The sequence below is a fragment of the Phascolarctos cinereus genome, unplaced genomic scaffold, assembly GCF_003287225.1.
Source record: "Phascolarctos cinereus isolate Bilbo 61053 unplaced genomic scaffold, phaCin_HiC Scaffold_4;HRSCAF=312, whole genome shotgun sequence".
In the NCBI taxonomy this organism is placed as follows: Eukaryota; Metazoa; Chordata; class Mammalia; order Diprotodontia; family Phascolarctidae; genus Phascolarctos; species Phascolarctos cinereus.
The window spans coordinates 465,069,682-465,083,152 of NW_027555847.1; the positions used below are offsets into that span (position 1 = coordinate 465,069,682).

The 13,471-nt window shown below is 36.8% G+C and overlaps 1 protein-coding gene across 11 annotated transcripts in view; it reads right to left on the reverse strand.

The window, feature by feature from the left end:
• SGK3 (serum/glucocorticoid regulated kinase family member 3) overlaps positions 1-13,471 on the reverse strand; it is a 155,212-nt gene that overhangs the window by 79,770 nt on the left and 61,971 nt on the right. For 7 of the 11 annotated variants that reach the window (XM_021002174.2, XM_021002169.2, XM_078153380.1 and 4 more), the window contains 2 exons: positions 7,968-8,186; positions 2,244-2,327 (listed from right to left, as the gene is read on the reverse strand). In XM_021002174.2, the coding sequence (XP_020857833.1) occupies positions 2,244-2,327; positions 7,968-8,045 (162 nt within the window). In that variant the 5' untranslated portion in view covers positions 8,046-8,186. The remainder of the gene's footprint in view (positions 1-2,243; positions 2,328-7,967; positions 8,187-13,471) is intronic. The other 4 variants (XM_021002178.2, XM_021002177.2, XM_021002176.2 and 1 more) reach the window with 2 other exon arrangements.

Consider the following 13,471-nt stretch of genomic DNA (forward strand, 5'->3'; position numbering starts at 1 on the left):
AAGAAGTAGAAATGGATCTGCTCATAACTGGACTTACCATATTCACCTTTTATTCTAATTTGGTATTTATCATGACCTTTCCTGCACTGCGTTTCCTCATCTAATTCTGAAGTGATGACTAGGTCAGTAACCAGTTACTTCCTGTCTTTTTAAGGCATGCAGTACTCAAGTTTCTCCCCTCTCTTTCTTCTCCTGCCTCTCCTCCCTCTCTCTTTACCCTCACCCTTTATCTCTCACAACCTTCACTCCTCTCCCCCCCACTTCTCTGTTGTGTATCAGTACCTTCTAACTCTACTTGAAAAATTTATGATGTACAAGCATGAGTCACCCAAGCAGTCCTAAAGTCTTCTGGATCCTTTATTTTCTTGATAATGAACTGTATTGTTCAGCATTGTTGATGTTCCCCAGCACCTACCCATGCTGTGCTTGGATAACTGGGTACCAAGTAATTTACTGCCTTAGTCTAGAGTATCTTATTAAGTTCTGCAACAGATGATAACATATGAGCTGTAACTATCTTCAGGGTAGTCCATTTGTTCAGAACATTGCATGTATGGTGAAACGAGCAAATGATCTGTAAAACTGTTTTAGGGAGCACAGAACCAAAGCCAGCAAATTACTTATTCACCTCTCCAACGAGAATCTGGGAGCTATCTTACCATTTAGCTCCAAAATCTCTTCCAACTTTATTTATATCAAGATTATTAGTATAGATATGGCTTAGGGTCTCCATCAGGGTATCAATTCATTAGTCATCAAGCAAAGATTGCACACTCAGAGTATCACCTGTTAATGTTAAATTAATGTTTGCAGTCTAAAAACTGTGATTCTTGGTACCTTCTTTTTTCTTCTTAGCTATTCCACCACTATCATGGAAGAGTAAACAATCAATCAATAAACTACGTGCCAAGTACTGTGCTAAGCACCAGGGATTCAAGTGAGGAAAAAGACAGTCCCTGCCCTTGATAATTTTAAATTCTAATAAGAAAGGGGCTACATTAGACTAAGAGCATTTTGCATTTTATGTCAATTCCAGGACTTTACTATTTAGAAAAAGGAATTAAACTATTCAATGGCCAACTTTCTGATTTTAAGTCTGTCTACACTTAGCTTGGCTATAATTGCTATCATGTGTAGATAGCAGTCTTTCACCAGGCCAATACTCGAAGCCTTTCCATCCCAAGGTGTCAGAAAAAAATAATACTAGCTGGCACTGATGTTGCACTTCTGAAATGTACAAAGTGCTTTACAAACATTACTATCTTATTTGTTCCTTTCTCCTGGGAGACAGATACTAAAGGTATTATCATTCTCCCTATTTTACAGAGGAGCACAGAAGTTAAGTCACTTGCTGGTGGTCACACAGTTAGTAAATGCATTGCAGCTTTAAAGCCTAGATATCTCCTGAGGGCAAAGGCATTGGTCTTTCCACTATACCCCTCAGCATTTTAATTACAGTGAAATAAAATTTAGGATAGAGACATGACAACTATTGTCTTGCCCCAAAGTGAAATAGTTTTAAATGCCAAGAACACCTACTTGTAAGAGAAATCATAGTACTAATTTAATTACTTATTCCAGCTCTCAATTTAAAAGAAAAAATGGTTATAACATGTTTGGACTATTGTTTTACATATTAGTAAGGGACAGTTTATGCTGGCCCCCCATTTTTAGAAGATATTTGTTAACAATCCCTGGGCTATGAGTAACATTGAATAAAAATGAAAACACATTTCCTGAATTTAAATAGCAAAAGTCCTAGCCCTCAGAGAACTTCTGAGAATCAGTTACTTATTTCAGTTGTGTCAAGCCCTTTATGTCTAGGGAAAGTAAAAGATCTCTAAGTGTTAATCAAAGTGGTCTCACAGAAGAAAACCTGGGCTCACCAGGATGGTTGGGCTCATGAGATAGGCTTTAAAAACTAATCAATTTGTTGGATTTACCAAGCAATATTATTATTAACAATTACCAGGGAGATAGAATGGCGTCCCCCTTACAGTCTCTGATGTATATTTTAAGTACATTTTAAGCTTCTCAGATGTACTTCAAATGATCTTGTGACGAATTTAGGATAATTCATTTTTTTTTAAATTATCAAGAGGCTATTTTTTATGAAGCACCTGACTTTTTGTTAATCAGAATAATGAGCATTACAATGTAAATTGAACTCAAATATTTCGTTGTTGGATCTTTCTAGGATGATTTTTGTTTTAATTGAATTTTGTAGACAGAATCTTACTCACTGTGTTATAAAGCTTATCAAATTCAGCATATCTCCTGAAGACAAACCATTCATTCCTTCCAACTGAAACTAATACTTTATAAACCTGTAAAAATAAAGGGAAAATCAATTTAACTACAAACAAAAAGTGCCAAGTATATCTGATTTACCAGGATGCAAAATCATGCCCATTGAACCAGTTTAATTTTCTTTTATCATGCACAAGTTCAAATGAAATTATTACATAAGAAAACTTTCATTGTTTTATAATGCAAAGGTCATAGGTTTGTAGAAATACAAAGTTTTAAATACAATAACGTTATTCATTTAAAAAATTAAGATAGTTATGATTCAAGAGAAAAGTATTCTCAAGAAAACTACAATTGTGCACAGAACAAAATTAGCTTCTAAACAGAAGGTTTAAAAACTTTTTTAAAAGCATAAATACTTTTCCCTTCTCCAGAGTTTTGGTTGAGACTAGGTTTCAGGTTTGGGAGGGGAAGGACAAAAGTGGTTCTAATATTATGCTTTAATTCCTAAGCAAGTAGAGGTCAACACCACTCCTTTAGTGAGTAATCAGTAAAGTTTCAGAGTGGGCAGTTAGAGGTATCATGTCCTCTCTCACATTAGAATCCCAGAAAACCAAGAAAGGTAGAGAACCGACTTGGACATTTTCCAGGTAAGTCTTTATTTACCATCAATGAAAGTTCTATACGAGTTCAGAAAAAATACCTTGTCTGCTGAGTTTTCCAGTGAACTTATTTGAAATATCCTAGTCCTTTCCAGCTCAAAGACTTATTTTTCCTAAAAATTCCTATCACTCAATTCGCCATACTGGCACTCCTATACCCAAACATTCACAGAATAGGATAAAGACATTTGAGTATAGTATGATGATATAGATATGGAGCAATTATTTATATTATGGAAAACTTCTTTAGAGCTGAAGTTGAAATAAATACCCCACATCCTTTAGAATAACAGTGTCTTCTATCTGCATAATGCATTACAATCTACAAAGTATATCTGCAAGCATTAATTATCTCACTTCATCCTCACAACTACCCGGTGAGGTAAGCAGGAAAGGTATTTTGTATCTATTTTACAAATAAGAAATAATTCAACAATTCAACTCAACAAATATTAATTATGTGCACACTAAGTAAAAAGAACTGTAACTAAAGAAATATAAAACCATTCCCACCCACAAAGGGCTTACATTTTACTAGGTTATATCCCCAGTACATAAAACTAGGTTCAGAAAGGTTAAGTGCCCCAGATCAGATGTGAATTAATTAGAAGCCCTGGAATCCAGGTCTCTTGATTTTCTCCATGCACCAGTATCATCAACTTCGCTTTAAAAAAATCAGCAACAGGGAGGGGGAGAAAATGTAAAACTCAAAATCTTATGGAAGTGAATGTTGAAAACTAAAAATAAATAAATTAATTATTTAAAAGAAAAAATCAACACCACCACATCCTTCAGGGAACCATGCTGTCTCAACATATAGAAGACATGGCCTTCAAAGAATTTACATTCAGAAATACTTTTAAACATAAATTCATTGTAGGACATGTAATGTGTAGAAAAAATTACAACATACTCATTAAATATTTTGGGAGGTGATAAAATCTCCACAAAAGATAAAATCCAAAACTCTTCAGGTTTTTTTTTCCAGAAATGCTTTATACAACAAAGCAAGGTGACACAGGAAGAGTTCTACTAAAAATTACATATAATTACATTTTAATACTAATAATTATTATTATTATAATGATAATAACTATTATTTACATAGTGCCTTTTATGTGCCAGGCACTGTGCTAAGCACTTTACAAATATTATCTCAAGTAATTCTCACAACAACCCTGTGAAGTAGGTGGTATTATACCCATTTAATAGTTGAGGAAACTGAGGCAAACAGAGGTTAGCAACTTGCCCCGCCTCACACAGCTAGAAAGTGTCTAAGCCAAATTTGAACTCAGGTCTTCCTGAATCCAGAACCAGTGCTCTATCCACTGTGCCACCTAGCTGACTCTAATAATATACTGTAATACATAATATAACGTATGCTTACGTAACATAAAATAATATACCATAATATATACAATAACATACTACTAGCCTCGAGGCCACATGTGGCCCTCCAGGTCCTCAAGTGCAGCCCTATTCAGCCAAAGGGCCACACTTGAGGACCTAGAGGGCCACATGTGGCCTCAAGGCTGCAGGTTCCCCACCCCTATAATCCAGGCACTGTAGTAGGTTCTGGGGATAGAAAGACAAAAGTGAAACATTTCCTGCTTTCAAAGAGCAGACAATCTAGCAAGCAGAGACAGAGGCAAGAGCTGCGGTTGACACAGGATTAACAAGACTTGGCAACTAATTAACAAACTGATTAAGTGATGAAGAAGAGTTGAGAAGGACACAGAAGGTGTAAACCTAAGTGACTGGAAGGGCCAGAAAGAAACAGGAAGTTGGGGAAACAAGTAGCTCCGGAGGAAAAGATAGTTGAGTTCTCTTTCGGACATGCTGAGTTTGAGATTTGTACAGGACAGTTCAAAAAGTCCAGTGGGCAGCTGGTGACACACAAGTCGAGTTCAGGAAAGACAGGAGAGCTAGATATATACATCCAAGAGTCAAAGGCATAGAGATGATCATTAAAACCCTTGGGAGGGGTCACCAAGAAACTGTAGAGGGAGAAGAAAGCCAAGAACAGAGCCGGGGGGGGGGGGGGCGGGGATACCCACAATAAGAGAGAAAGGGTTGGTGAAATGTCAAATGTGCCATAAAACACAAAATACATGTCTGAGAACAGTGAGGGCTCTAGGGTCCTGAAATATAACAACTATTATTCCATGTATATAACATTTCAATGCTCACAGATTGTTTTCCTTAGAATCTTGTGAGGTAGGTATCTCAAATATTAGCATCCTTATTAACTGGATGAGTAAATAAAGGCTCAGAGACGTTAAAAAAATTTTGGCCAAAGTCGCACAACTGCTGTAAGAGCTGAAATTCAAGCCATGATCTCTCCTGAATCCAATTTCATCATTCTTTCCACAACACTGAACTACCTCAATGAGGAAAAAACGTACTCCAAAACATGGGCGGGAAGGCCTCTGGACTTGCACAAGCTACCCTAGGGAGAAAACTGCCCCACCTGTTCATGCCTGAAATTCCTTTAACTGTGAGCAAAGCATTTCATGAATTCAAGTGAAAATACCCTTACTCAGTACCTACTATACCAAGCTAATAAGCACTGGGGATACAACGATGAAGTATAACATTTCTGGCTCTCAAAAAATTTATAATCTAGTGAGGAAGGTGAAATATACACAAATAATTATTATGCAAGTTAAAACATGATTAAATGCCTGGACAAAGTAGCAAGAGAGATTCCAAGAGGTAAAAAGATCACTTCTACCTGGAGGATAAAGAGGAAAGATGTACAAAAGGCATCACAAAGTAGAGTGTGCCTCACGGTCTTGAAAGAGAAGGATTTCAATGGGTAAAGATGTGCAGGATGCTATGCACAAATGAGCTGTGACAGAAGAAAAGCAAGCCAATCACCTGGCTAGGGCAACATCCAAGCTCACCAGAGATGGCCCCTGGATGGCCTCCCAATTAGTCTCCTTCCTCCCATTCTCTCCTCTATCTGGTCCATCCTTCAGAGACAACAGAATCACAGAATTTGGCTGGTATGTGGAAATGGAGGAAGAGAATGAAAGTACAGATTCTAACTGTGGAGACCATGAAAACTGTCACGGCCACAAGAAAATACCAGTTTTTGGTTACTTCTGTTACCATACTGATGATTCCACCTTCCTCCCCTTCAGAGGCTTTTATGTACCAGTCTAATTCTGTCATTCTGCATCTGTGTCAAGAATGGGCTAGAGAAGGAAGGAATGGAAACCAATTAGAAGACCACAAAGACAAACTGACTTCTGATCTTTCTGAGCTGATAGACAACCTATACCTAGTAGGTATTTTCTTGGTTATCTCTTGCAGCAGGGAGGAGAAAATTAGTTAGCTACATATTAAGTCATACGGATGGAGTACCACAGCGAGCCATCCATGCCATCAGTATATTTCTTGATTGTCTGAGAGTGAGTTGAGGATAGGAAGAATGAATCAATGAACTCGATTCAAAGAAATAGAATAGGAAAAACGAAAAGTCAGAAGAGAAAATGACATTCCCCTCTGTGGGCAATAAGGCAGCAGATGCAAAGGTATCTGGTTCTCTATGTAAACAGAATCATAAACTATAAATCACAGCCCCAAGAGGCTAGGCCTGGGGTGCTTGAGTTGAGGATTAAGCTAACATAAGTTTAGGCGCCACTCAGTTTGAGAGAGGTAGGCAAGCACTTCTAAATAGCTCATCTTTTTGTCTTCTTCTGAATTCTTATATTCTCTTCTCCCTTGTAACCTTAGTTCTTCACAATTACCTCTGTAGTCTTCCTAGCTCCACTGGCCTATCTTTGGCTCCCTCACAAACAGCCCCTTCTCTCCCTACATCTCCCACTCCCTGCCTTTGCCCGGGCATCTCCCTCTGCCTGGGATGCACCCTCTCCCCACCTCTGACCATGCTTCTTTGCTTCTTCTTTCAAGACTCAGCTCAAAGGCCACCTCCCTTACGGCTTTCCTGGTCCCTTCAGCTGCTAGAGCCTTACCTTCTAAGGTTACTGCCCATGTATCTTTTCTCCCTACTTATTGACACATTGTCTCCCCATTGAAGTATAAGTTCTTTGAGGGTGGAACTACTTTTTGCATCTCTTTGTATCCCCAGAACTTAGCACAGTACCTGGTACACAGTAAGCACCTGTACAATGAAGTAGTTAAAGATAAGGCAGAATGGAAAGAGGAAATAAGAAAGCCAAAAAGAGGCAGGGGAAGAAAATAAAGAAAGATTTTAGGGATCTGGCATAACTTGTCTCGGAATCCACAAGCAAGATTCAGGAAGCTCCATTGGGACTTAGTAACCAGGTTATTTTAATAGGAAGTAATAAGGTAAAAGTACCAGACAGGTTCCAAAACAGAGCTATGAGCCCAGAAAGCTGACTGGGTCGGTGAGGTTTGGATCCCACATCCTTGGGAAAAATTATTATGACACTAGTATGAATGAAAGAAAGGATGACAGGTATAATGCTAAGAAAGAAACAAAAAAGATCTGACAGCTAAGGACAAGCTGCAGATGACACCACATTTTTAGGGGTTGGTGACTAAAAGAATGAAGGCGTCAACAGTAGAAACAGATGCCACAAACAAATATTAGTCACAAAATAAAATGTAAACTGTCCCACCACAAATAAGTAAATGACCGCCCACAGATCCTCTCTCATTTTTAACAGAGAAGATGAGAATGTCTATTTCAAGTAGGAGGAAAGATTACCAACAAAGTTTAAAAGATAGGCCAGAAGCCCCTGTTGACTCTACACTTTTGCTTAGCAAAGTCCTTGTTTAACTTCGAGTAAAGGAGAACAAAACAGGTTCCATTTGTATTATTATCAAGGGAGCCACAAATATATGCAATTGAGCTCTGAATGATTTCTAAAGCCTTCGTTCTTTAGCTTATGCTAGCAAAGTACTACTGCATATTCTAAGAACAATGTTGTATGTTCCATTAGACAAATTTTTAAAAGATCGTTTTCTTGTAATAAGACAATACTTGGACTATAAAATATAGTTTTCCAAACTTTTGTCTATTCAATTATTTTCCATACACTTCAAGTTAATATACATACTTACAGTGAACCTCTTTTTTTTCTCCCTGTGTTCATCAGAGCTTGGGATGCTAACACTTGGGCAGCTCTCTTTGTAGTCCATGGTACAGCCTCTTTGGGTTAAATGTCTCAAAAGGACACCACAAAAAAGAGTCTGAAGTAGTTTCCAATATTACACAAATTCAATAATACTGATCCAAAACATAAAGTTTCTTGGGAAAACATTCAAATTCCATCATGCAACCTTTAACAAAAAGAAAAAAAAATAGAATTTAGCAACATCAAAAAAAAAACCCTTTTATATTCTGTCTTCTAGAGATTAGACTGAGGTCATATTAAAAAAAACCTTGACTTCCAGATGGAGAAATGATAGAACATCTGTAGCAGTTACAGATTTCTGAAAAAGGAATTAACATGATGAAACTGGTATTGCTTTGTTTGCTCTGCAGAATGATCTTCAGGGGGAAGAGAATAAAAGTTGGAAAAGTAGTTTAAGAGACAACTGAAATAGTCCAGGCATGAAGGATGTGATGGAAAGTAAGGGACAGGTAAACAAGAAAGCTATTTTAAACAAATTTCCACAGGACTTGGCAACTGGTTAAACAGAGAGGTTTGAGGAAGGAGCCAAAGAATGTTTCTACTATTCCCAAATTTGAATGGACTAGAAGTGTATCAATGACAATAGCCAACTTGGGGAGAAGACGTTTTACAGCTTTTTGTTGGGCAAGGAAGGCACTGTGGATGAACTCAGGTTTGCTTACACTGAGTTGGATATGATATTAGATCATTCATTTATATGCGTGCTCTGTGCTGAAAAACACAGGAGCAAAGACTTGATAAAATATCTAGATTTTAATTATCAATATAGAACATTAATTGTTAAAACCTAGCTAGAGGAGATTTATTGAACCAAAGGGAACAAATACGAAGTGAGAAGAACAGAGGGCTAAGGACTGAGCTTTGGGGGAATACGTGGTTAGGAGACAGAGGAGAAAAAAGAGTCAAAGTATCAAGCTGATATGAAATGGTTACAGATGCAGATTAAGTACAAAGTACAGCATCAAGAAAATGAAATCTAGAGAGTTACAAAAAAGGATCAAGTGATCACAACCGTGCCAAATAACACAGACAACAAGGAAATTAAAATCAAGTAAGACACCACTCTTAGATTTGTCATAAGCATAGTATTAGATCTTTTAAACTGCAATTCAATAGAGGTACTGGAAACCAGATTGCCAGAGGTTAAAAATGGAATAGATAATAAGGATATGTAAGTAGCAGGTGCCATTCTGCAGCGAAGAGAAATAAGACAATATCTAGTGGTCAGCAGAATCAACACAAAGTTTTCCAAAATGGAGAAAAATCTGGACATGTATGAATACTAAAGGAATAAGTCAGTAGGGAGGGAGAGACAGAGGAAGAGGAGTAAGTAAGGGAACAAAATCCCTCAGGAGTCTGAAAGAAATGCAATCAGGATGGAGGTCGACTGGTAAATGAATGTATTTGGCTTGAAGAGTCAGTATGAAACTGAAGTTAATTGTGACAGCTGTCAATGTAATTGGGAAAGGTGCTGCACCTACATCCCCAATTGTAGGGCTCTGTAGCTGGGACACTCTCCAAGGTGGCAGGACAAAGTTGCGTTTTATGGGACCCAAACTAGAACCGGCTTAGGAACAAAGAGATTCATCTATCTTTGAGTCAAGAAATCTTCAGACTAATCAAATCCCTAAGGAGTGCTAGTTCTGACCTACAAAACAGAAGCAGGAAGAAAAAACTCTTGGCCAACACAACTAATTCTGCCTCTGCACCAACTCAAAACAATCAGGTTCTCAAAGCATGAATGCCTCACAAGTATATGCTGATGAATCAATTAATACCCGTGTTATTGATAACTGTTGGACATTTCATGTGGTTTTGACATTCCTACTTGGACTTTATGCAGCCCTCTGATTTGTTAAGGCATTCATCGTGTCATGAGGTATATTACAGTTATCTCTGTCTTATCATAGTAGCTCCATGAAAACAAGGATGATTTCTTATCTAAACTTTGTCCCCTATCTAACATGTTATTCTGTCCATAGCAGGAATTTCACAAATGTTTGATAAATTTGTTCTGATAAGATACAAAGCAAACAAACAAAAACAAAAACAAAAAAATAGACCAATATCTTTAATGAATACAGACACAAAAATGTTTAATAAAATATTAGCAAATTGCAAATGCAGAAACATATTAGAAAGATTATACATGATGACCAGGTTAGGTTTATTACTAGGCATGGAGGACTGATTCAATAGTATAAACATAATAAACTATATTAATGACACAAATAGTTAAAATAACATGAAGACAGAAATGCTAAAGAGGCTTTTCACAAAACCCAACTTCCATTTCTCTTAAAAACACAAAAGCATAGAAATAAATGGACTTTTCCTTAAGATAGTAAATAATGTTTATTTAAGACCAAGAGCCAATATCTATGTAACAGAAAAGTTTTCTAATGGATCAACCAAGGATGTCCGTTATCACCACAACTATTTAACACAGTGCTAGAAATGCTAGCTATACCAATAAGACAAGAAAGAGAAATCCAGGGAATAACAAAGCAAAGAAGTAAAAAAATTATGATTTTTTTTCTAATATGATGACTTACACAGAAAACTCTAGAGTCAAATAAAAAAATTAATTGAAACTATAAGTTGTGAGATATAAAATAAATACACACAAATCATTAGCATTCCAGCATATTACTAATGCAACCCAGGAGAAAGTGGGGTACAAAGATACAAAGAGAAACTCCATCCAAAATAACTACAGAAAGCATAAAATATTTGGGAGTCTGCCTTCTAAGACACACCTAGAAATATACAACTAAAAACAGTCTTTATAGAAATAGAGACCTAAATAATGAGGGGAAACATTAATTGTTCATGGCTAGGTCAAGTCAATAAAGTTAAAAATGTGAATTGTTAACTATAATAAGTAAAATAAGCTACCATACCAATATGCAATCAATCTACCAAAGGATTATTTTATAGAGCTAGAATAAACAACAAAGAAATTCATCTGGAAGGATTAAAGGTTTAAGAATTTCAAGGGAAGCAATGAAAAACAATGGGAAAGAAGGAGGGCTAGCAGTACCAGATCTCAAACTATACTACAAAGTGGTAATCATCAAAATGATTTGTTACTAGTTTTTTTAAAAATAGAGATTAAATCAGTAGAACTAGTTAAGGTATACAACATTCAGAATAGTATTTGATAAATACAAAGATGCCAGTTACTGGGGTTAAGAACTCATTTTTATGTGGCAAAGAATGCTAGGAAAACTTAAGAGTAATCCGGCAGAAATTACGTCTATGCCAAAATCTTATAGTGCATGCCAAAGTAAACTCCAAATGGATCTGTGATTTAGACATAAAAGATATCATCATAAGCAAATTATAGAGGAACCAGAAGAAAATACCTAGCTGATGTATGAATAGAGGAAGAGTTCATGACCAAACAAAGGATAGTGAGGATCACAGAAGATAAAATGGACAATTTTGTTTGCATAAAATTTAAGTCTTTGAAAAAAAAACAGTGTGTTTAAATCCAGAAGGGTAACCAGTAACTGGGAAAAAGTATTTGCAACAAATTTTTCTGATACAGAAAAACTTCCGAGATATGTAAGGAACCGATTCAAATTTATAAGAATTGATAGAGCTAAGGATATGAATAGGCCGTTTTCAAAGGAAGAAATCCAAGCTATCAACAACTACATGAAAAAACGCTCCAAATCACTAATAATTTAAGAAATGCAGATTACAGACATTCAAATTCTATCTCACACCCATCAGATGAAAATGATAAATGTTGGAGGGGATGCTGGAAAACAGGCACACTGATGTGTCTGAGACAGTCAATTTGGAAAGCAATTTGGAATTATGCCTTCAAAGGTCTAACTATGGCAAACAGCCCTTTGATTCAGCAATACTACTACTTGATATATACCCCAAAGAGATCAAAGAAAGAGAAAAGGTACCCATATATATGAAATATTCTTTTTACAGAAGAGAAAACCTGAAAACTAAAGAAGTGACCCAGTTATTGGAGAATAGCTGAACAAATGTAGTATATGAATATAATGGAATATTATTAAACCATAAGAATGAAAAAATGGGCAGTTTCTGAGTAAACTGGGAAGACCTCTATGAACTGATGCAAAGTGTAATAAGCAGAATTAGAAAAATATATAATTACATTATAAAGAAAAACAACTTTGAAAGTCTTTAGAACTCTAATCAATGCAATGACAAACTGCAATTTCAGAGAACTGATGATGAACCATGCCACCTACTAATCTAACAGAAATGTGATGGAATTAAAATGTAGAATGAGACAATTTTTGGAGACGATGAATATGTTATCTAAGCATATTTCTTATGAAGGTTTTCTTTTTCTTAATGAGTCAATTGTGGAGAGGTTGGTGGGGTGAAAAGAAAAGCTGAAAAAAAAGACAAATAAAAATAAGAACTTGACCAGTTCTTCTCTCCAGGTACAGAGATTCTTTTGATGCCAGGGCCTCCATCGAAGGGCACACTGAGATTCACTCAATCTTAAGACTTGGACTTGGGGCTGAGTGATCTTGGCTAGTATCTGAGTTAAGATACCCCCTTCCAAGACAGACAGACAGACAGACAGACACACACACACACACACACACACACACACACACACACTCACTCACACTCTCTCTCTCTCTGTCTCTCTCTCTCTCCCTCTCCAGTACAAGATCGACCATGATTCACATCCTAACCAGTCATCCACCAGGACATCAGGACTTACCTAGAATGCTATTCTTTATTGACTGCTCTGTCACTACATATTACCACCAGTCCTGCCCCACCCCCACCCCTGGCTTTGACAATAATCACCAAATTAATTGCTACTGGAAAAGATGACAATCTATTGCCCTATGACTCTACTTATAATTCCTCTGACAGCCTAGACCAAAACTACCTCCCCTGGCCACTGTTCTATGTGGCATGTTCTAGCTCCCTATTAGAAATATGAACTACTTTCAAGGCAGGAACTGTCTCATTTTTCTCTTTAAATTCCTCAGGCCTGGTATATAAGAGGTGTTTTATAAATGCTTGTTGTTTGATTGATGTCAACTACAATGCTACTGGACAATTATTCTGTAAATCTGCAATAAAAATCATTTAATACACAGAACCACAGAATATTAGAGCTGAAAAAGACCTTCAAGATCATCAAATCAGGATATTGGTGGTATACTGACTTACCCAAGGTCATACAACTTGTTAGTGGCAGAGTCAAGATCTGAATCCCATCCCTTAAATTCTGAAACTGATTCTGAAGTTCTTTTCATGGTTCTATTGAGCCAATTGTGGGGGAAATGAGAAAGGGGAGAGAAATATGGATAGGGCACAGTTTGACCCTACTACCTCTCTTATCTCCCCCTCTAAGAGTCCCTAGTTTCCTTTGACAAAAGCTTGGGTCAAATAATTCCTCCCACTTAAGGC